At 45.1% G+C, this 24004-nt stretch overlaps 1 protein-coding gene across 1 annotated transcript; it reads right to left on the bottom strand.

Annotated features, from left to right (window-relative positions):
* Window positions 1–907: 907 nt before the first annotated feature.
* LOC103775073 (ATP-binding cassette sub-family A member 10-like) lies at window positions 908–22087 on the bottom strand (the record flags this gene model as incomplete). The annotated part of the gene is made up of 38 exons (XM_008942517.1): window positions 21986–22087; window positions 21408–21618; window positions 20836–20994; window positions 20495–20595; window positions 19715–19941; window positions 19240–19378; window positions 18686–18871; window positions 17393–17540; window positions 16619–16790; window positions 16011–16069; window positions 15485–15595; window positions 15221–15396; window positions 14713–14832; window positions 14215–14353; window positions 13994–14084; window positions 13537–13676; window positions 12796–12915; window positions 12427–12622; window positions 11553–11719; window positions 10550–10677; window positions 10074–10211; window positions 9413–9526; window positions 8952–9122; window positions 8562–8672; window positions 7806–7931; window positions 6942–6998; window positions 6376–6467; window positions 5806–5926; window positions 5333–5450; window positions 4787–4878; window positions 4048–4220; window positions 3378–3453; window positions 3003–3097; window positions 2458–2577; window positions 2115–2255; window positions 1752–1831; window positions 1614–1669; window positions 908–1020 (listed from the first exon to the last, which is right to left on the bottom strand). Coding segments are annotated over exons 1-38 (4886 nt in total), but the record flags the coding sequence as incomplete, so codon positions are not given.
* Window positions 22088–24004: the final 1917 nt, after the last annotated feature.

Consider the following 24004-nt stretch of genomic DNA (forward strand, 5'->3'; position numbering starts at 1 on the left):
TTGGAAGGGACCTTTCATCTAATCCAACCCCCCTGCAGGGAGCAGGGACATCTGCCCACCACAGACCACCTCTCTGGGCAACCTGGGCCAGGGTCTCACCATCCTCAGTGTGAAAACTTTCTTCCTTCCATCTAGTTTACATCTCCCCTCCTTTAGTTCCAAACTATCCCCCCCCTTGTCCTGTTGCAACAGGCTGTGGTAAAAAGTCTGTTCCCAGCTTTCTGACAGGCCCCTTTAAGTCCTTAAAGGCTGCAAGAAGACCAGCTTGGAGCCTTGTCTTCTCCAGGCTGAACAACCCAGGCTGGTCTCCAGAGGAAGGCATGACAACCATTCTCCCCAGCCTGGGAGGAGGGCAGGGGTGAGAACTCTCACCAAGCCAAGCTGCTGGAGATAGGAAAGATGGGGGACTACCACCACCTGGCCAGCAGCCCTGGGCCCTCTGTAGCCACCTCCATCCCCAGGGGGAAGGCATTTGAGCTGCTCCTGACAGTCCACAGCAACGGTGGTGACATACGAGGGTGTAACCACAGCTTCTGTAGAGCCATTTATTGGAAGGGTATAAAAATAGAGTGCAAATTTCAGTAAGATGGATTTAAACACGTCGTAGGCAAATAGTCCCACACCTGGGTGGGAGAGGAGCCTCGAAGGTTGGCGGCGTGTCCAGATTCCCTGATGTACCCAGATCCACCGAGCAAAGCAGAGCCTTGATCCCCAGAGATGGGTTATGACCTTCAGAGTCCAGGGGGAACTTCTCCTGCACCGCAGAGGAGCCCTCAGCAGGTGCTGGCTGGGGAGGCAGAGCCTCTTCCTCCTCCTCGTGGTGCACGGATGAGGGGAGTTACTACGGGCAGTATCCTATCAGGTGAGTTAATACTGAGTAATGTGGAAGGGGCACCTGAAGTGGCACCTTCCACCTTTAACAGTCCTCCTAAAAAGCTGAAGCTGTGTCCATTCGAAAGCTCCGTCCAAAGTCAGATCACAATTTTCCTTCTCCTGCTCTCGGGAGAGCTCCAAAAACACCTGAAATGGGCGAGATAAAACTCTGATTATTTCTCTGACTTCCACTAGACTCCCCAAGCTCCTCTAAAAGTATCCGTGGAGTAGGTTTTATCCTCCAATGGATTGATGTAAACCTTCCTCATCTTTGCTACCAGCCTGTAGAAGCAGCAATAACCTCCTGCTTCAGGAGCAACCACAGAGGCTGGACATGGGCATCTACCATGGGCATCCACCATGGACATCCACCATGGACATCCATCCCTTGGATGTGCTGCGTTCCTCTCCTGGCTGAGTGGAGTCACAGAATTCCAGAATTCTTGGGGTTGGAAGGGAGTCCAACTCCCCTGCAGTGAGCAAGGACATCTTCAACTACACCAGGTTGCTCAGAGCCCTGTCCAACCTGACCTTGAGTTAGACCATGATACTTTGCCTAAGCTTGTTCCCACCATGCTAAATCCCACCAGTGAAAAAACCAAACCATTTCTGCCCACGTTCCCAGCAGAAGACCCCTCACCCACCACCCCCAGGCAGATTTTTTGGTGGAGCAGCCTTCTGCCACTGCACTGGCCCAGGTCTCACTGCAACTTTTGTTGTCTAGCCTTGAAAACACTTGCCTGAGCCAAAGTGTTCAAAGAGAAGCTGTACTCCTCAAAGTTGAAGTTTCGTTTGGCTGTGGAGAAATGAGAAGAGAGCTGAAAATTAACAGTTGGTGTTCTACCTTTTCAAAAAGTCACATCTTGTTCTGCTTTTACCTTCCTCCAGCTTGGAGAAGGACTGAGACAGGGGCAGTGCATCTTCCATTGGGACCTTGTAGACTAGCAAAGAGGGGGATCTTAAAGAAAAAGAAGAAAAGGTGATTCTTGCTCTGTGTTGAGGTTCTGGGATCAAAGCTTTATGTCATGCTGTGAGCTGGATGTATGGACTTTCTGCTGCAGGGATCACAGCAGGGTTTGATGTGGTGGCATTATCAAATCAGATCCACATACAGGGGCTCTGAGTGGTTCATCCCTCTTCAGGATGAACCTCTGAGGTCTTGTCTCTGGCCACCACACTGGGCACATTTTTAGGGATGGGGTAGTATTGAAATCACCACTCATCCCATATTTTATAGTTACCGTTCCTGATGGGCTGCACTTGGGAAAATCCTCAAAATCTCAGCATGGAGAAGTTGAGTGTGCTCTGGATCCTTGATCTTAATTTCCAGCAGATAGCCTTTGCCAAATTTGTTCTGCAGGTACTGAATGGAGCCAATGCTCCTGCAGGGGAGGGAGGGGAAAAAGAAAACAAAGATCCATCAGTGTGAAACCATCAGTGCCCCACCATCTGCTCCTTCCCAAACTGGACTGCTGGTGGAGTCACGGGGAGCACTTCCTACAGCCCGTGGTGATGGGTTTGGGTAGGTGGGGCAGAGGAGGAGCCCCCGGGGCCGTTGCCCAGCTCAGCTTTGCTGCTGCCCACCGTAGGTGCCCGGACACCAGGATGGCCACACGGTCACACACGGCCTCTGCCTCCTCCATGCAGTGTGTGGTCAGGATGGCTCCTGCCTCCTTGGTCTTCAGGGCAGCACGGATCATTTTCCTGAGGACCAGAGAAGGGGCAAATGAAAAGGTAGCACTCTAGGAACGTCAGACACTTCTTATACCTTTGTCTCTCCAAATGCCTCTCCCCTAAAAGAAGTGTGAAAACTTTACACCCAGCAGGCTGCACGTGTGATACTTTGACAGAATGACAGATTATTTTTGACTCAGGTCCCTTTGTGGATTCTTCCAAATCCCATCTATGACTATCCTAAAGTTTGCAGCGAGGATGAAGGTGAAATGTTCTTACTCTCTCCTTGCTCATGCTTTAGCTAGAAGGAACCTGAGAAGTGGAGTTTCCAATAATACCATTGGCACGTGATGAGCAGCACTAACCACAGATGGGACAAGACACTTTATCTAACCTCAGGTGTCTATTGGGCTTCCAGCCTCTCTACCACCGTGGTGGCTTGAGGTCCTACTCACCAGACACAGTGCTGCCCACTGAGGTCCATGCCAGTTGATGGCTCGTCCAGGAGCAGGAGCGTGGGGTTGCCCAGCATGCACACTGCAAAGCACAGCTACGACAGAGATGGGTTGGAGTCAAACCCTCTGAAGTCCCTGCCACTCTGTCTACACAGACCTACAGTCAGAGTCACTTCATTTATGGGAATCAAGGGTCTGATTTATAAGAAATATGGTTTGGGGAGTAGCTAATTTCCATCACCCCACCATGGGAGGCAACACGATGCTCCCCTGGGTAGCTCAGAGCACAGGTAGGTCCCTCTGCTCATGGAAGGGATTTTTGATTTGTTCTGTGATCATTGCAGTGTGCTCATTATAGGGAAAAACCAAACAGACCTTCCTGGTTATCCCAGCAGATAATATTCTGGTTTTTTTATTCAAGTAGTCTTGAAGCTGCAGAGCATTCACTATTCTGTGGGGAAAGGGAACAAGAGAAGAAAGAACATTTTTGTTATTCCCAGCTCAATAGTCTCATCAAGAAATCCCAAAACGATTAGAAAAAGGAACTTTCTTCCCCCTGCACTTGAATCCTGCTTGTTTTCATTAAACATTTATTGTACTATTAAAATGTAAGTGACTATTTGAAGCCAAGTGTACTGAATAAGCCACGAGCTCTTTTCTAAACCCATCATTAGTGTCAACAGCACTATAAATCCCTTCCACCTTGCCAGTGTCAGCTGGGCAGGCAGTCCTTAAGCACCTTTTCTTGCAGTGCCAAAATATAACATCAGAGACTTTAGAAGTGCTTCCTAAAGATAACATACTTAAAAGGATATTAGTGGTAAATTTATCCCCACTAAATGCACTTAGGCAAATTGGAGATTTTCTTAACCCACTCACTTAATCATGGCATTTAGCACAAAATCACTTTTGCAGCTCCAGTTCCTGAGTTTCTTTTGAAGTTGCCACTGGCTGACAGTGACTTTTGACTTTCTGGTCACTTCCTCATGCCTTAGGACTAGGGGGTAAGTGATGGACCAACCCCTGGGGATCCCTCCATCCGTACCGGCTGAGAGCAGCAGCAGTGTCCTCCTTGGGCAGCCCTTTCACAGCAGCATAGACCCTCAGGTGCTCCTGCACGGTGAGGTCTGGCCAGAGCAGGTCCTCTTGTGGGCAGTACCCCAGGAAGGTCTGGTCCTGGAGGTGGGAAGTTGCTCCATCTTCCCTCTTCATCAGCACCTGCACAACCAGGCTGCTTGTTTCACTCTCATGTAGGCACAAGGTGCTCCCAGGTAGAAGGGTGTGGTTCAGAGGAAGACTATGGGCTTCATGGGGATTCAGGCAAGGAAACCCAGGGAGGGATTTGGCAATGATAATTAACGTAAGAATATGAGGAAAAACTTCTTTGCTGTGAGGGTGACAGAGCCCTGGAGCAGGCTGCCCAGAGAGGTTGTGGAGTCTCCTGCTCTGGACACATTCCAGACCCCTCTGGATGCCATCCTGGGCACCCTGCTCTGGGTGACCCTGCAGGAGCAGGGGGGCTGGATGAGGTGATCTCCAGTGGTCCCTTCCAATCCCTGCCAGTCTGTGACTTACATGATTTCTAAATATAAACATAGCCAATTAGGGTAGATACAACTGCTTGTCAAAGTCAGAAGTAGCTCCCAATAATTTTTTTTATTGATAGATTGTTTAATTTAACAGCACAATGAATTCACTTAAAACCTTGATAACTAAAAATGCTTTGAAAAAAATTATAGCATAGCCTAGGTGCAAGGTCTCCCTTTTCTCCAGAGGTTTCCTACCTGCCCAGCAGTCAGGGTCTTCTCTCCAGCAATCATTTTGATAGTTGTGGTTTTACCAGCTCCATTGGGCCCCAGAAGTCCCAATACTTCTCCTGGAATCAATAGATATAATCTCTTAGCAATATTCTGTGTTTGACAAATGTATCAGGCACAGTCCCACAAAAGGCAAAATATAGAAGAGAGCACTCTAATGGCAAAGATCACACAAAAATAAACAGTATAAATATGTACTCTGAGAGCCCATAATGTTTCAGCTCTGATGCTGTGAGTCTGAGCATTGCTCCCAGGTCTCTCGGGAGCTGCTGCTGAAGTGGATCCTGAAGAGAAGGGTCTACATTGTTTTAGATAACAGAGTCCAAGGTAACTAATAAGATGAAGCCTCATCACATTGTTCCTTAGCACATCAGTCAGCCTGAACACACCTTCACCACACAGCAAACAGATTTAACCCTTATGTCCTCACTCAGATAACTGAGAATATGCAGAAAATTAACTCTAGGTCTGACTGGGGGGCCAGAAAAGGTCTAGAAGAGTTCCAGTTCTCACCTTTTTTAACACAGAAGGAAACATTTTTGGTGGCCATTTTCTTCTTCTTCTTAAAAACTGATCCAGCTTGCTTTATTTTATATTCCTTGCACAGATTGCTGGCAATAACAACTGATTTCTGAAAGCAGGGAGGAAGAAGAAAGATTAGTCTATTATATTGTAAACCATTAATCCTTCAGTAATATTTTTCCATTAAAAAAAAGGCAGAAAACCTTTCAAAGATCTTTGACTTTGTTTTCTAGTTCACTCAGTCTGAGGTGCAACAGGACACTTTATTGCCCATGTGCCTCTTAAGAGCTTTCTTCTCCATCCTGAAGGGACCTACACTGTACACTTAGGAGCTTCATTTTCTTAATGAGATTAATACATCCAGGGCACTGACCTGCACTTATTGGCACTTGGTGGTTGGGTTTTTACCAGCTGGCTTCTTACTGCTATGAAATAAAAGGAGAAAGGCAACACTCCAGTCATACCTCATCCTGACTTGGAGCTGCTATGGCATTTCTCACGGCTGCTCTCTCAGCTTTAACATCTTCATCTTCCTCTTCTTGCTCCTCGATGTGCTGGTGGCTGCTCTCTCTTCTTGGGGAAATCCTACAAACCCCCCCAGATTCCTCTTAGCATTTGGTTCTTTACCCTTGTTCTCCACCAATGCATTTTGGATAGACCAAGAGTGAATGTCACTTTGGTTCGATGGTTCTTCTATTTATTATTATTATTATTATTATCAATAATTTATTTTATTACTGTTATTATTTTAATATATATAATCTTTCTCTGTTGAACAAAGAACCAATCTGGTACAGCCACACAGCACAGGCCACGCTGTGTGAGGGACAAACAAGCTTGAGAGCTGGTTTATATTATCACAGCACTCTAGTATTTAAAGGGCTATTTTTGTTCTAAAAAATCACAAGTATTAAAATAAAATATTTAAAAATAGGGACACGAAGGTAATGATATCTGATCAAAATGTTGTCTTGAAGGAAAAGCAGCAATGGTAGGAGTTTAGAACTTGAATGTGTATGTGTGTTTATACAAACCTGAATATTGGGTCCTTTCTCAGAACTGCTTTTCCATATTTTATCTCCAAGCATCGAAGAAGAAAAATGAAGCCCACAGAATGGATATAAGGCTGAAAAATAAAAAATAAAACAAAGGAGGCTGCTGCATGAACAGCCTTGAATCCCATCCTACTATGGCTGAAACTGCAAAGGTGGTGGCAGCATCATAAAGGGAAATACACAGTGGGCAGAAATAAAGCCCATGAACATCTAAACCAGGGTAATCCAGAAGACCCTGAACTCTGCTACCACTTACTAATACTGCAGAAAATACCAGAGGGAGGAGAAAATACACACTGCATAAAATAAAAAGGCAGCATTAAGCAACCTGAGCTTCTTTCATTGTCCCTTCCCTGTCTCAATGGAGCGAGGTTATTTTTGCACAGGGAGGTAAATCTGTCATCCAGCCCCACCAGGATCCTTCTTCTGCATGGAATGAGCTCAGGGATCTTGCCTGTTTCCTTGTGAGTGTTAGAAGACCTTGTAAGAACCTTGTAAGGTTTTAGAAGACACACATTCTTAAATAATCTTAAATGTTTTCTTACTGCAAAGACACCTATTAGTACATCATATCTTGGGCTCCTGATTTCTTCCACAAAAACCTGTAAGAAATAAAAAAGCAAATAAACAACCCACAATGAAGACCTGTAATTCTGTAGGATAGTGCTTGCTAATTTTTGGAAGGGTTAAAAGCAATCAACACTTTGAAAACGTACGAAACCAAACTGATTTACCCAAAATATTCACCACACAGATGAAGAAATAGAGATGTTTGATTCTGGGCATCTCAGTCCTATCCCAGAAAATGTCCCAGCACTGGGCACATGTATCAGACTCTCCTCCTGGGGGGAAGGACCCATCATGGGAAAACATCTTCTCTCCTCTCCTTTGGGGTCCCCGTGGAAAAGAGGTGGAGGTGAGTGGGACAGGACAGAGGAGGAGTCTCTTCTATTTGGACTTCACTCCTAAGGCATTTATGGCTCATAAATGGTCTTGCACATAGCTGGAAGGTCTTGTTAAAGCCTTTGATGACTTTCCACAACCACCCTCAGCTGACATGGAGTAAAGCACCTTGGGAGAATTCTTAATTCTCACTCTGTATCCGTGCAAAGTCTGATGCATAACTTCAGATTGTCTGTTATGATTGTTCAAGCCAAGCTGCTCAACTCTTCATGGACAGAATTAAGAGTGCTCACCTAAGCTACAGTCCCAGAATTAGCCCCTAGCCATAATGAACTGCTGGAAAAATTAGAGCTGATCAGAAATGGTCATCTCTGGCCATTTGGAACACCCCACCCAGAAGAGGAAACGAATGAACCTTCCCAGAACCACCAGCCTTTGCTCAGAAGGACACCACACAGTTGTGCTTCGTGGTGGGGTTCCTCTCCTCACCCAGCACCACTGCTCACCTGGTAGCAGTTGCTTGCTACACCCAGCAGTGGGTACACAGGAATCAGGAGGGACAGAACACAGAGGCTGGCTGTAGGGTCAGTGAAATCCATGATTCTGCTGATGATAACAGAAGCAAAGCACACCTAAAACAAGAGGGTAACTTAGCTGATGGGAAGGGTTATGCTCCTCAACAGTCTTAAAAATTGTCTGGGTCTACCTTCTCAATTCCCTGTTGAATTTCTGCAAATGGGCATGAAATACAAAGATCAGAAACAGTGAGGGTTGAGGAGGTCCTCAGCTGTCTCTGCCTCATGGTAGGATGCTGGTTTGGGTCAGCCAGGGAAAGTTCTTCCCAGACACAGGGCTGCTTCAGGGAGAAGAATGATGCACAGGATCCTGTCCTGCCCTTTCCCATCCCTGTTTGTGCCAAATAACCCATCTCCTTCCAGGTCAGGCTTGGGCTATCTGTACCTACCCAGATGGCTCAAGTCTCAACCTGCATCTCTTGGATGAGAGGTGTTGAACAGAGTGCTAAATAACTTTTTTACCTCCATTCCTGCCCCAGCTCAGGGTAGATCCAAACATTTGCCCGTGCCACAGCAGGATTGTGGGAAAAGAACACAGTGCCACAAATTTAATATAGAATTGACTGCTATAAAACACACACTTATATTTACGTTCTACATCTATACTTGGTGTTTTGACCTCTAGACCATCCTTAAGATCTCAAAATACATTTCTGTAAATCCTACATCATTTCGCTATGTGCTTACCACTATCAGCATAAAAGACCAAAAATCACGGTTCTGTCCTTTGTGAAAGATGAAGGAGATGATGTATGTGAGGAGAACGAGAGAGATTCCATAGCCTAAAGCACCCATGAGCTGCAGAAAACAAAAAAAAGGGGAGAATGGGGTGATCTAAACAGCTACAAATCTATCCAGAGCAATGTGGTTCTGTTTAAATAAACATACATTAAGATCAAAGTATTCAGAAATTACCACTATTGTACTGCTAGGTGTAAAGGGGTAGAGGGAAGGTCCCTAAGCACATGGGGACCCAGCACCACCTGCACCCACGGTGTCTCCACTACCCCTCCACACCCCCAAAACATCACCCCAATCCCTCCCTAGTGAACCAGCAATCACCAGAACAGGAGGTACCAGAAAGAAGAAGCAGTGGATGCTCCCGGCAATGTTGCTGCTCATTGCAAACAGAATGCCAAACACGGAGAAGAGGAGGAGCCAGCACAGTGGGATGTCCACCAGTGCCTGGCCACACCAGTAGGCTGAGGGGAAGAGCCCCGAGATCCGGAGCTGGGCACGAGCTCCCACCTGGGAAGGCACAATGCAAAGGGCAGGTTATTGTCAGAACCTGGTTGGCCAAATGCCCCCGTGGGAGTAGCTCCAGGAAATCCAAAGCTAACAAAAAGCTGTTCCCGTTGTGATCCTGGGGTAAAATTCCACCTCTTTTTTTTTTTGTCTTTTAGCGTTTTGTGCTGTCTGCAAAGTGGCAAGACAGAGAAAAGTGCCTCAAGCTGCCCATCATATTCACATGTCTTTGTGGCAATCCGTCTCTGATCCCTTCTGCCCACCCCAAATCCGCTGCTTTTCGAGGAATTTACCTTGTAATCCTCCTTGTAGCCCATTGCAAAGTAAGGAAGAAAACCAGGGAACAACACCAGCATATACATGAGGTAAAAAGAAAGAAAATACTCCCAGAATTCTGCATCATTGATCTGAAAACAGAAGAACAAAGGATTTATAGAAAACATGGGCAAAATAATGCCTAGAACCCACCATTCATCTGGTGGCATTTTTCATGGAGTACAGGGCAGGATGAACACAAGGTGGGATTTGAAACCAAACATTGGCAGCAGGAAGGTTTTCCCCAAACCACAGCCCTGCAAAGTGCTTGCCACTGGGGAGGAGAGATGGGTGGTGCAGGTCCCATTCCCCCGTCCCAGATTTTGGGGAGCTATCTTTTCTGTCAAGTGATTGACCACAGCTTGAATAATGTGGCATAAAGACCCAGGAACCTCCTGAAGAAACCCTCCCCATCACCCTCTCTGTTCAGCAGCCATCAAGACCCACCAGGGGAAAAATTAGCTTCAGTTTTCCTGAAGTCAGACACGATGGTTCCAGACCCACCACCAAGGATGGTGGGTTTAGAGGTACAGACAGCCCCACGTGGCTTCCCACTAAAATCTGATGATTTACTTAGGCTTTAAGCAGATTTAAGAACTATTTTCCAGCACCTTCTGGCTGCCAGGCTCTGACACTTACAGGTAAAAACGGATGATTCCAGATCCGGATGTGCACGGTGGAATTGAGGGCTCTGAGCAGGCAGTTGCTGATGACATTCACGAGCACTGGGAAGCAGTTGATGGCCTCCAAATGGCATAACACAGTAAACCTGTAGCTCTTCAAAGAGCAAGAAAACAAGATGAAAACCTTAGGCTTTTCTCATCCACAGGGAAGAAGTAGAAAAGGAGCATACCAGGAGAATCCAGGCCTGAGAGTAATTGCTAAAAAACAAATGATGAAGTTTTGGATGTCTCTACAGCTGTGCTACACAAAATGTAAAGTTTGAGGTGGAGGATGGAAGAGATAAGGTCTCTTCTAGCATGTAGTTGACTGGTTAAAACTCTTTCAGATCGTTGTACCTTTGGGCTTTACTCAACAGGACCACTCCAGGAGGAGCACATTGGTGGAGTTCAATTGTGGGGAAGAAACTGGAGGAGGAGAACACAAATCCTTACCTGGCCTTTCCGAGACACTTTTATGGCCCCATTGTGGCTCAGGTCCTCTGTGATATTTTCCTTGTTTGTTATTTCCACTGTGAGATCTTGGCTCTCGAGCAACTGGATGAAGTCTTCAATGCTTGTGCCTGGTGTGAAAGCCAAAAGCAGAGGAATCATATTACTGAATAACAAGAAAGTCTTGGATGGTTTCTGTGGTTTTTTTTTTAGATCCATGATCACCAAACGAAACCAGAGGAAGTCTAATGACTGTGGACATCAGACAGCACATATCTGGTGGATCATTGTCCATTATTTGTTGTGAAGCTGATGATGGAATTCAGTCTCATTGACTGAATTTTTGCAATGTCATTTTTTTTTTTCTCCCTGCCTTTGCTGAATTGCTACAAATTAGATTCTCCTTTCTGATGGTCTGATGAAGCCAACAGTATCATACCCTGGCCAAATAACATGAAACAGCATGAACTCACAGGAATAAACTCTGGAGGCAGATCATTTATTTGGCTCATCACTAATGAGCCTTACTGGAGGATGGTGCCTGGTTTGAGAATCCCACACACTGAAAATGCAGAAATCACAGAATGGTGGGGGTTGGAAGGGACCTCTGGAGATCATCTCACCCAACCCCCTTGCTCCAGCAGGTCACCCACAGCAGGGTGCTCAGGATCACATCCAGGAAGGTTTGGGATCTCTCCAGAGCAGGAGACTCCACAGCCTCTCTGGGCAGCTGCTCCAGGCTGCAACACCCTCACCCCCTGCTCCAGGTTCTGCCACCCTCACAGCAAAGAAGTTTTTCCTCATGTTCAGATGGGTCCCTTCTACTCTCATTTGCTGTGGTATCTCTTTTCACATCACTGCATCAGGATCTCACTAGCTGCTGAAGCCAAAACGACCACGCCTGTGCCCTTAGATCCCCTACATCCTACAGCCTTCCACTTATTCTCATTGCAAAAGCAGGAAGCCCCAGAGTAGGAAAGGGTGAAGAAAGGTCCATCCCCCTCACCCGTGTTGTTGTGGACCAGGAGGGTGGTGGTCTCCAAGTGAACCCTCTTCCCCAGGGGCAAGAAGTACAGGGCAGATGAGAGCTCCCAGGCTCTCACGATCTTCCAGGCAGCAATCAGGGACAGATGCAAAACCACAGGAAGCAGGAAAACCACATAGAGCAGCAAACTACAGTCAAGAAAGAGATGAACCAACACTCTGAAAACAGAGATTCAGCAGAACTCATTTCCGTAGTGGGAATGGGATACTGTGTTCAGGCTACCCAGTGTTCTTTCTGGTAAAAAAAATTTGGCACTTTTATTGTCAGAAGTCTCAAACTGGGGTCATCCAACAAAGGCCTTCAAAATCTAGCAGGGAGCAGACCTCAGATCTGGTGTGCTCAGCTTTTTAGGGCTATGAAATGCCTTTAAGACCTAAGTTCTTTTATAAACCAGCATCCCCCTTCTGCTTCTTGTGCCCCACCAGGAAAAGCAGTTTGAATATCAATGAGTTTAGACAGTGGCAAAAGGAGAGAAGTTTTGAAAAAAATAAGAGGAAGTCTGAAAGTAGTGTTTTCCCCTCCTCTTTTTGTACACACTGGTTTATTTTAGATCTTCCTCGTTCATCTGAATTAAAAATGTTTCTTTTCTTTTTTGCAAGAAAAAAAAAAAGTGGGTTTCAATTGCATAAGTCACTCAGTACAGAAATGAAAATGTCCAAAAGTGGGATTTTATATTTCTGGCCCTGGAAAGGAAAAGGTTTTCCTTTCTTCTGATTACCAAGGTGACTCATAGCCAAGACCCAATATCAGTTAACACAAAGGCATGAAAATTGTCCCCCCTGCCGTGGCTGTGGCCAAGTCCAGATCTGCAAGAGAGAATCACTTCGACACTTACATTGACCGCAGGTTTTTCCCTGAACTCTTGAGCTTTAAGAAGTGCAGCCACGCCATGGCAGAGACCTGCTGCCTCCAGAGAGCCAAGCCACCGACCGTCCCCTTCCTGGTGCTGGAGAGCAGCGAGGAGCCCAGCTCCACCTCCTCGGGGCATCGCCGTCCTGCCTCTGCCCACTCCTCCCCGGGGCCGTGCACATCTGCAGAGAGTTCCCCAGGTGCAAATTTATGTCTAAGGCCAGCTCTTCTCTGTTGCAAGGGGTGAAAAATTAAGAGCTGCCTAGCAATCAACTGTTGGGAGGGTGGCCAGGGGGTGTGGTAAAGCATCTGCTCTCTTCGGCTGCAGGCTGTGGATCTGCAGCCACGGTTGTACCTGCTGGATCTGCTGGGGCTTTTCCCTCCAGTCTCAGGAAGACATCCTCCAGGGTTGTCATGCTGACTCCATAACTGATAATTCCCTGGTCAGAGCAGCTGTCGAGGCCACTGAACAGATCTGTGGGACAGAGATGATGCAATCACAGACTCAAAGCACAGTGGGGGTTGGAAGGGACTTTTGGAGATCATCTCGTCCCACCTCCCTGCTAAATGAGGTTCACCCACAGCGAGGGGCCCAGGACTGTGTCCAGGTGGGATCTGAATCTCTGCAAAGAAGGACATTCCACAGTCTCTCTGGGCAGCCTGCTCCAGGCTCTGCCACACTCACACCAAAAAAGTGTCTTCAGGGTTTCAAACTTGAGCATGTATCTCCAGACCTGACTGATTCAGTTGAGTCAACCTGGCTGGAGCTTCTCCAGTGACAGGGAAAGCAATAAAGCAGTGAGCTACCAAAGGGTCTGGAGGAACACAAACCCAAAAAGGAAAAATAAACTCTCAGTACCACATGTAGTCCAGTTTAGCCTGCTGGGTTTTTCATCACACCCAGCAGAAAGGCATTTGTTGTACATTTGATCTTAAATAAATGGGTGCTAAAACTTGGGGGGGAGGAGATGCAAAATGCCACAGGTCTAAAGTCCTCATGTGACTCCTGTAGAAAACTCCCTCTTCATTTCTCTTTCCCCACATCTATGATTATATTTCCCTATGGATAATTTGCAATTATTTTAACATACGTTACCTGGGAATTTGTTAATGTTTTCTAATGGCAGTTTATATTTCAGCTCATATTGACTCTGCCCTGAGAATATGGCATTGGGGATGTACCATTTAACCAGAGATGTCACGTTCTCCAAGTCACAAGACTCATTGACGTGAATCCTGTTCAGTTGAAAAAAAACAGTTTAGAAACAAAAAACCCACAAAAACCAGAAACCAAACCCAAACCAAACCATCACCCAAACAAACAACCCCCACCATTCTATTTGCTAACATGCATAAAAAGGAAACTCCAGCATATTTCACTCGTTCCTTACTCTGGAGTAAAGTGCTGCTTCAGTTAATCTCAGTGAATGTTAATTCAGTGGGTTTTCTTGTTTTGATGACATCTGCTCTACATTTTTCCACTTACAATTATTCTGGTGGCTTCTTCTACACCTATATTCCCCGATACCAGTTGCTGGGGCTGAAGTAGATACCTTAAGTGATAGCCAATCCCCCATTTCTTCTTCAAGAAGAGAGAAGAACCGACACACTTCAGCCTCCCGTGCAAGATAAAAGCCTTGCGGTCTGAAGACAGAAAAAGCCAAAGGAATTTATACTGTGTAGAGCAATCATTCAAAGCTTTGGCTGGAAGAGAAGCTCACATGAGCTTTCTGCTCCAGGGTTATTCTGTGGAGATGTTACAGGCTGAGCCTACCTGCCAGGACATCGGCCTCCTCCATGGACTGGGTGCTGAACAGGATCACCCGTCCAGCTCTCTGCTCCTTGAGGAGGCTCCACATCTGGTGCCTTGAAAGAGGATCCAGCCCAGCTGTTGGCTCGTCCAGGAGCAAAACCTACAGAAAGGATGACATCAGACATTCCTGAAATGCAACTGGAGCAATTGCATGTCTTTTGGTTTGGTGTTCTCCTGAAAGCCTCAGGTCCTGAAGACAAGAGACCCAGGCCAACCGTTGCACAAGGGCAGCTATCCTGGGAGCTGTGAAGGGGTCAGGGAACTATCTATCTGCTTCAAAACTAGACTAGCAAGGTGGGTTATGAATTTAACAGAATTGAAATATTAAATGTATTCATTTTAAAAATTATGAGTGCTTTAAAGAGGTCTGAAATCATGCACAAGCCTGTAGCCAAGCCCATGCATAAGGTTTTAGTTTTGTTGAACCTGAATGTTCCCTTCACCACAGAGATGCTTTACCTGGGGGTTTCCAAGCATGGCTATTCCAATGGATAACTTCCTTTTTTCTCCACCACTCAGTTTCTCAGCTTGAGTATCTTGAATGTTACTGATATCCAACTGTTCCAAAATGTTTCGGACCTAGAACAGCACAAGGATGTCCATTCTCAGCACCAGTTGTCCTTCCAGCCTCTATGAGCTGTGAAAGAGATCTGGCTGGGACTGAAGGCAGTTTCTAAGAGCATGTACCAAGATCTACCACCACCATCAGGAGCAGCCACTACAGGGGCTGCTGCATCCCCTCACCCCCTTGGCTTGAGCAGAGGAATCACTGTGGCTGTAACAAGCCCACCAGCTTGCCTGCTAACCTGGCCAAAGCTTGAGAACAGCTTCAATTTGCAGAAGACACAGCCAGGTGGACCCTTGGAGCTCCCCAGTGCAAGAGGAGCCTTTAGTGAAGCATGGGCTTTGCCTACAGCCTCCCTCACGTTGCTGTGCAGTGATGTGTTTCAGAGGAACACACACTTACCTCTTGTTCTACATCTTTGGACTTGATGCCCTTGATTTCTGCAAAAGCTTTCAAGTTTTCTTTCACCGTTAAGACTTCAAACTGGACGTTGAATTGTGGGCAAATGCCAATCATCTCTCTAGTCCCTTCCCTCTCTCCTATCTCAGAGAGTTTGTAGTTGTATATGGTTGCAGAGCCTGTTTACAGGAAGAAATGTGATGAGGTGGAATGAACTGCTCTTCACAGATTTTGAACCAAGCCCACCTCATCCCACTGGCATCCTACCTTCAGAAGGCCCCGTGAGGCCACTGAGCACATTTAACAGTGTTGACTTCCCAGCCCCACTGTGGCCGAGTAAGGCAGTGATCTGACCCTCATAAATAGTTAAAGACAAACCTAGAATGAAAACAACATCAAGTTTGGGAAGACACGAGGTTGGACTTGCTCCTACTTATTGTCGAAGGCAAGACAAGTCAAGAGGTATAAGAACTAAGTAGCAGTAATTAGCCAAAAGTGCATTAAGGGATGTTTGGCAAAGTTCTGCAAAATCTTTAACCAAAGGCATAAGAAGCTGCTCTGTATAGAGCAGAAAAGACAGAAACATAACAACAACAACAACATCTTTCTCCTCGTCTCATTAAAAATGGAAAATCAGTAAAACCTGAACAAAAGAGTAATGAATCACACCCATTAATATTTTACATAAATTTTCAAGCAATGCAAGTGTTGTTTTATTTCTCTGACTGACTGGAAGGTTTGCACAACTGCCTTTCCTCATTCTGACCAGGAATCAACACCACAGCTTTCATACCTCTTAAAGCTTCTGTCTTCTTGTCCTTCTTTTTATATGCTTTTTTAATATTGTGTAGCCTAAAAAGAAGGTAAGGAGGATATTATTTCAGGATTCCTGTAAGTACATTTCCCTGGTGCCCTTTATTCATTCTTATTTCATTTTAAAATGACAGAAATGGCATGAAAAGTAAGAGGTCCTGGGAAGAGAGCCTGAGATTCAGCAGGGCTTGGCATGCTCCAGGCACAGGCATGAACATCACTACCTGGCATGGAGCAGTGGAGCACCAAGCCTTGCAAAGATGAGGTCAAGCCCATTGCAACAGATGGCTGGTGTACAGTGCACTGCCCTCCACGTTCTCCTCGTTGACATTTAACCAGTCCACAGAAAATAAAACTGCTATTTTTCAATGGGTATTTATCTGAATTTCACCATTAGTGACCAGCCTGAATTGTCTATTTATCTCATCTCCATTTTATCTGTAATTTCTGTTAAACAGAATGTTTTGCAAGAGCCTCATGAAGATGAAAGTCAAAACAAAGCTGATGGCAGAAGCTCTGGTCTGTGGGAACATTAAACCCAAACTACCCAGCTCAAAAAGCGTGACTAGCAATTCCTCTTTTCTTAACCTGATGGCCTCCTTCCCCATGAATTCAGGGGGCATGGGCTCTACATCATCACCAAGGAGCTCCTCAGGGTTTGCTGCTCTTCTGGGCATCTCCCTGGTGAAGTCTCTCCTGCTCCGCACCCAGTAGGAGGGCTTCAGGCAGAAAAATGGAGATTCTGGGATGCCATATTTGCCTGACAGGAAAGATGAAGAAGATTCATCAGAAGATAACCTGTTATCAACCAAAACCACAACCAAGACACTGTTTAAGAGGTTCTAATAAATATTGGGTTGCCTCAAAATTGGTACTTGTCCAGTTAAAAAAAGAGGTTTGGAGCCAGGGTAGATGTGACAAAGAAGTTGGCTTCAGAGCTATAGCCAAAGAATTCAATGTTTTAGTTAATGAATTAAAATATTGCCCCACACCTTATTACACTATTTTCTCATAAACAGTTCAGCAGCATTATCATTAGAAAGAAAAAAATTAAACACTTTATTGTCTTTGATTTGGGAGTTACCACTGTCTGCCAGGGGCAGAAAAGTCACTCAGCATTATAATACATATTTTTAGTCCAAAACTCAGGGAATGGAGCAACCCATCATTTCCTTGAGGGTCTATTACACACAATCCATGCAAAGCAGAGCATTATAAGACAAATTTTTAGTCCAAAACTTGTTTTGATTTACTCAGGGAATGGAGCAACCCATCATTTCCTTGAGGGTCTATTACACACAATCCATGCAAAGCAGAAGTAGAAAAGAAGTAGGTATGATCACGAGCATAAATGACACCTACCTGGCAGAACTTTGTCGAAATACACAGCTAACAGCATGTACAAGACTGAGTCAAAGACCAGCATGAGGTAAGTTGAAAATAAAAAATATGCTTCATCCATAAGATTGGAAAAAGAGAAACCAATACCATATTTTTCCAAATAGAAGATCTGAAATAAAAGACAAAGGAGAATAATTTGAATGGTGGAAAATGATGCACATGCCACCAAACCATGGATATAATTGACTTTGTTAACCCAGAAATCATCTGCAGTACTGACCAATTTTTCTTCCTTTCTTTCTGAGTGAGGAAAGGAAATAAATTGACTCCGTGTGGAGATCTTATGTTTCCTGTCATAATTTTCCAGAACAACTCAGAAGCAGAAGAAAAGATCAGAGTTTTCTAGGAAATCATTCAGGAAACATGATATTAGCACCCTTGATGTGACAGAGTCATGACAAAGGTGGCATCACTGCACACAGTGACTGATTTACCCAGATGGCAGATCAGCAGTAAACCCATTTTCTTTTTCTGCTGGTGCAGAAATCTCTCCCAGGCAGATTTTTTTTTGTATATTGGGAAATCAAATATTAAATAAGCAGAACTAGAAAGCAGCACTCAGATCTATGGAGCTACGACTGATAGAAAAGTGCAGAGAATTCTCCAAAGCAGGGATGGAGGGAGGATGGCAGCAGCACCAAACTCAAATTGGATTTGCACACTCCCTGTTGACAGGAAGAGCTGCTGAAGAAGTGACTGGGCAGCAAAGAGCTGATGTCCCCAAGTCAACCCCTGTCTGCCCGGGGTCCAGCCCCAGCAGATAATGGTGCTGTTGTATCCAGCTTGCTGGGGCATCCTCGGGTTCATCTGGGTGCTACACGAGTGCACAAGGGCAGATTATTTGTGACGAGGGCTGTGGTTTTCTCTGCATTCATCAGCTTTTTAAAGAGAGGGATGGGATGGGGGCATTGGAGCCCCTCTTTGCTCCCCAGCAACAGCTCAGCTCACATGAAGGTTTCAAAACAGGATATGGAGATGAATGAAAAGTACCTGAAGATTTTACAGATGTGGAAAACTGGTCTTTTGAAATGAGGATTATGACTTCCTATGCCTTCCTCTATCAGCACAGTACAACAGAGTCTTTTATTGTCACACTCTGTGACAAAACATACTCTATCCCCCCCCTGAAAGGGCCCAGGCAAGCAAGCTGGTCAGAGAATCATAGAACCATAGAATCATAGAATCATAGAATCACAGAATCACAGAATCATAGAAGTGTTGGAAAGGTTCAGCTGCTGAGGTGATGCCCCATACCTTTGCAATGCCAACGTTAAATGCAAAAGGAGAGAAGAGACCAAGAAACCACTTCAATGGTTCTGGAAGATTTTCTATCAGCACTGCGAGGCTCAGGCATCCAAAGAGAAAGGTGATGAAAAATCCCATGGAGCTGGCAAGTTTGGAGGTCCTTAGGAGGGAGCAGAGCATGAAACCTAGATGGATCTGTAAAAATAGAAGTTTCTTCCCATCAGTGAAGGAAATAATTATCTTTAAGAGTAGCACTTCCATTTGCCAGCCAAACAGATCTCTGGTGAGTTAGGTCTGTGTAATAAAATACACTAAAGTCCCTAGAGGGTTGATCTGAGTTTCAGATCAGGTTTTTTGTAGCCAACCTACTGCCTGTCAGATGTTCAGGCTGCAATTCCAACCACTGCTGCTGAGTCAGAGAATCCACTCAGCCATTTCTATCAGCACGGACGTGCAATGGATACACTCCTAAGCAGTGTGAAAAAGGCTCTGGAGTAATCTTTAGGCTCATCAGTATAATCAAATCATGTGAGAAGAAAATCTGGCTTGAAAACCTGACTTACACATGTTAGACCATAGAGGAAAAACAGCAGAAAGACAGCAGGGAAGCTGCTGAGGGCGAAAGCATCCCGCACCACGAGAGCCGTCAGCAGGCAGGAGAAGACCAGCACGTAAACAGCATACAGCAGACTCCAGGAGAGCCTGGGGGTGAAAAAAAAGAGTGACATCACACTCCTCTTTAATTAAGAACCGTTGTTACAAGTCCATCTGCATGGCAGAACTATTTGAAATTAAAATGTTAAGTAGTCGCCAGGGTCAACTCGGTCGTACTCCAGACAGGACAGACAGCATGAGCCATCTTAGGAGGAAACACCCAAGGAAGGAGAACATGCCCCTGCCATGCTCAACCCTTCTGTTTTGCCCTTAAGAGTACTGGAGAAAACTTGTGAACTCATTCACCTTCATAACTCCTTACATGAATGCCTCAGAGAATACTGATTTTTGGCAAACAAATGCTTTAGTCCAAAAAGAACTCACCAAAATGCAATATCCTGCAGCCCCATTGTCTTCATCAATACTTTGAGCTTCTTCTTTTCTCTGACAACATTCATGGATAAGAAATACATGAAGGGGAAGAAACACATCACGATAGTGATCATGAAGTAACTGTACTCTAAGGTAAGCAAGGGGATGACACTCCGGGACTTCATACGGACACCAGCAATTGATTTCATCTCTTCCCAAACAGAATGATTTGCCACCACCTAAAGGAATTCAAGGTCAACATCTCAGTATTTAGTTCTTTTCTACAATGAGATATATTTGTATAAAGAATCTTCTGTTTCATTCACCCTATAATATTTATTTTTTATGCAGCTTTCTAGAAAACATCATGAAATAAAGCAACAAGGTCCTCTGGGAAGGGCTCATCTGATCCACTTGTGCATCTGCACCTTGCTGGACTCCCTCCCTTGTCTACAGAGAGAGAAAAATCCTTCAACTCATCCAGAGGTAAGGATCCAGACTCATGCTTCCCAAGGGCCTGTTTCTCTGCCCAGCTATGAAAACAGCCTGGACAGCTGGAGATGCACAGCCAGGAGGAATGACTCCCACCCTGGCTTACTTCTGAGGAACAGCTGATTACATTTCAGCTCCTACTTGTCCATGCCAACGATACTCAGAGTACTTTAAAATATTTGATTTTCTGCAGAATTTTCAGACAAGCCGATCCCTTGCTGTTGCCACAGAACAATTTGTCTTCCCTGGGTGAAGTTTAAAGTGAAAGGGCAGCTACATCAATTCATTAATTTGCTTTACCTCTATAATAGCAGCATCGATGCTGGACTGCAGGGACAGGAAGCCTCTGTACCAGTACTTGGGGCTCTCACAGTACCGTGAGGAGAAATCATAACAGTTATCTGCAAGGGTGAAAGGTTGAGGGCATCACAGGTCAGCACAGTGAAAAGGAATCAATTTTCACTACAAAAGCTGATGAGAAACACATTCACTATGTGAAACTCTTCAAATGAACGGTGGCCCAGTGTTAAAAAAATAAATTAACAATGTATTAAATCACTTAAAAAAGGTGGATCACTGCAACAAAGTGCTGCCTATCCATGCCAGGCAAAACCCCCCCATAAATTCTCATTTTGTTTTACCTATGTGTCCAAAGTTGTCATTTGGAATAACCACATCCCTAGTAGAAAACCTGAGGTGGTAGGAGAAGTTGTCCTTAAATACAACCCCTATAATTTCTTTATTCAAACTCCAGGCTTCTTCCAGGGCTTTCTCATTTTTCAGTGCTTTTAGTTTTATACCTGTGGTGTGTGAAAAAAAACAACATTACAATGAGTTTCTGTAGGTCTGGAAACATGTGCACAGGCAGTGGGTGTATTTTCTGCTTGTTTAGCTCCTAAATCCCAGTTCTGGACTGGGGTGGCATCTTTAAACACTTCAACCATTACCAGTTGAGAAGAAATGAAGAACTTCAAGAAGAAGCTGAAAGAATGAACCAAAGTGTCTTAACAGTATTATTCTACAAAGGCAGAGCTCTACAGCTCAGAAGCACATACTCATCTCACCAGTAATTTAAATGCTGGAGAAGGATTTGTGAGCATGGAGGACTTGGGATGAGTTTTCTCTACTGACCAAAGATATTGGAGAACCACTAACCCACCATACATTTAGAACAGATAATGACAAGGCTAAATATTTAAAAAGCAAACGATACCTTTCATTAGAGAGCTTGAGGCCACTTTATTCATTATCTGCCTTGTGGTCTCAGTGCTGGGGGTAAAAGCAATGGTGACCCCCGTGGCATTGTAGGCAGGATGGTCCAACTGCCCGAGGTCGCTGTAAGGAACTTCGGGGTAGTGGTGGGTCATTATGAAGGCACACTCTATGAATGCCAAGGGCAGGAAGAGCAGAGACAGCATCCACTCCTGGGGAAGGGGGAGAGTGGAGAGTTTAGTAATATAACCATATAAGAGCATATTCTAAATGGGATTAAAATATTAAAAAAAGGCACTCAGTCCCAGCAACCTCTTAGATGTTGGCTGACTAACAAGGTCTTTGTGTTGTGCCAATCACCTCAGTAAATTACCCTGCTCAGAGAGCCCATCTAGGCTCTCACACATCACATAAAAGTCAGAAATATTATCTTTTAATATCTCAAAGGGCTCGTTACATGTCCAGCTTTTCAAAAGTATTTTGACCTTTAATTTTACAAACAGAAGTTGGGGTACAGGGGTAGGCAGGGATTGGCTGCTCTCAGTCGTTAGCTACTCACTTTTGGTTCTTTTGGCTTACCTGAAAGCTCTGCATCTTCCTCCTCCTCTTGATAAGTAGATTTTTCCACAAGAGAATTTTGAGTTGTTGGAATACACTCGTGTTTCTCTGAGGCGTCTTCATCTTGGAAACTACAAACAATTTAAAAAGGAAATTTCTTTCAAATCCCACAAAAGCCAGAAAAGCAGTGACGGCTCATTGCACTTCTGCACAGTGGTCATTCCTTTCTCTTTGTGCTGCAAAAAAAGAGCTGGAGCAGCTTGGACCTGTTGTGCTGAGCTAAATCCAGCTGTGCAGCTTCTAGCAGCGAGGGACCAAGAGATCTCAACGTCCTCTACAGACTCCCAGTCCTTGCAGCTCAGCACTGGGACACTGATCAGAACCACAAGGTAAGGCTGGGAGGAGCTATTTATGAAATAAAAAAAGGGAAGATCACACCACATGACCTAAATGACAACAAAATACTCAATTCAAACCTCCCAAATCTTTTATTTGCGTGTCAATTCAATGTGCTATAGGCTTCACCCCAAGAAGAGTTGAGCAACTGCTGGCTGTGGTGTGAGCTGAGCTCATATGGAAAGCAGCATTGACTGAAGGCAGCTCAGAGCTAGGAGAGAACAAATTCTTGGAAGTGCATTGGGAGAGCTATCGTTGTTTGGGATATTCATGGAAAACGAGGGGGAAACAGATAGTCACGAGCATGTGTTGCTCCAAAAGATGTGGCAGCATCCTTAAAGAGACACGTTGAAAGAAAAAAACCCAAGGATTTCTTGTCTGGATTGATGCTGGTGGTGACAATTTCCAGATATAAGTGGAGGTGGAAATTTCAGGTCTAAAGCTGGTTGCCCCAGTAAGTTTTGCAGAGGAGATATATCCACATCAACCATCAGTAAAATCATCATGAGAACCTTAATGAGCAAAAGGACTCAGCATCTGAATGCAAAAGTGCTACACTCACATAGCCACACTATGACCACAGATGTAGCTAAAATATGCTTTCAAACAAGATCTTGATCTTCTCTGAGTGAAGCCTCAGGTAGGAATATCAGAGCTTTTATAGACCTAGACCTTTTAAACCTCCCTGTTGTATGTCAGGGGGATTTACACTGTCCTGCTCCCCTTGGGGGATGATGCCTCACGGTGCTGGCAGGAAGGATGGAGTTTATCTTCTCCCAAATATTTCTGTTCAGCCCTCAGAAGAGGCACATCTCTGCTGCAGGGAGGCAGCAGGCACCAAAGTGCTGGAGAAGCAGCTGCAACAACAGGTCTTCTCCCAGTACATGCTGGAAACACTGGTATGGGACAGCAGGAGGATGGGGCAGGGACGTTGGCTCAGCAGCAGAAATCTGCTCGTTTGCCATCACTCTCGGAGCAGATTTTTCTCTTACAGATGATCTCATTTCATACAGGCATATAAAACTTTGGATTTAGCCCGTGCTAATGATCTCTAGACTTCCTTGAGGAAAATGTGAAGTTAAACTTGCAATTGCTTGGTCCTTTTTCATCTAACAGAAGCCAGGTGCACAAGGGTGTGTATCACCCCTATACATTTCCACAGCTCCAAATGGGATTTGTGCCACAGCTCAAGCAGGGCTCCAGTTTGTCCTTCACTTTAATTGTCCCATAGAGTCACCTCAACAAGCTGACACCCCACAGCTCCACACCCAGAGGTGGTGGCATCCCATCCTGGGTGGGATGAAGAGCTGGCACACCAGGTAAGGCTAAAAAGACTCTATCTCCTTTAACTAATCACTAAGCTTAATTAAAAGCTCAACTCATGCTGGGGAGATGCTCAGTGTCCCACCTACTCATTCATGGTGTCACCCAGTATCATTAACAGGGTTACTGATTACTGGATGTTTTCACAGCTTTTAAATAGCAGGTTTTATTTGCTTTACAAAGAATATTTAAGCCTTACCTTAGCAGGAAGGTTTGAAAGGAATCCAGAGCCTGTCGTTTGCCTGTAGCAGTGGAGATGTTGAGCCTCCCCTGGGAAGGACTTGCTGGTTGTCCCAGCAGCTCTCAGTGCCCCTTTGTCCA

This window comes from Merops nubicus, unplaced genomic scaffold, assembly GCF_000691845.1.
Source record: "Merops nubicus isolate BGI_N331 unplaced genomic scaffold, ASM69184v1 scaffold3146, whole genome shotgun sequence".
Lineage (NCBI taxonomy): Eukaryota > Metazoa > Chordata > Aves > Coraciiformes > Meropidae > Merops > Merops nubicus.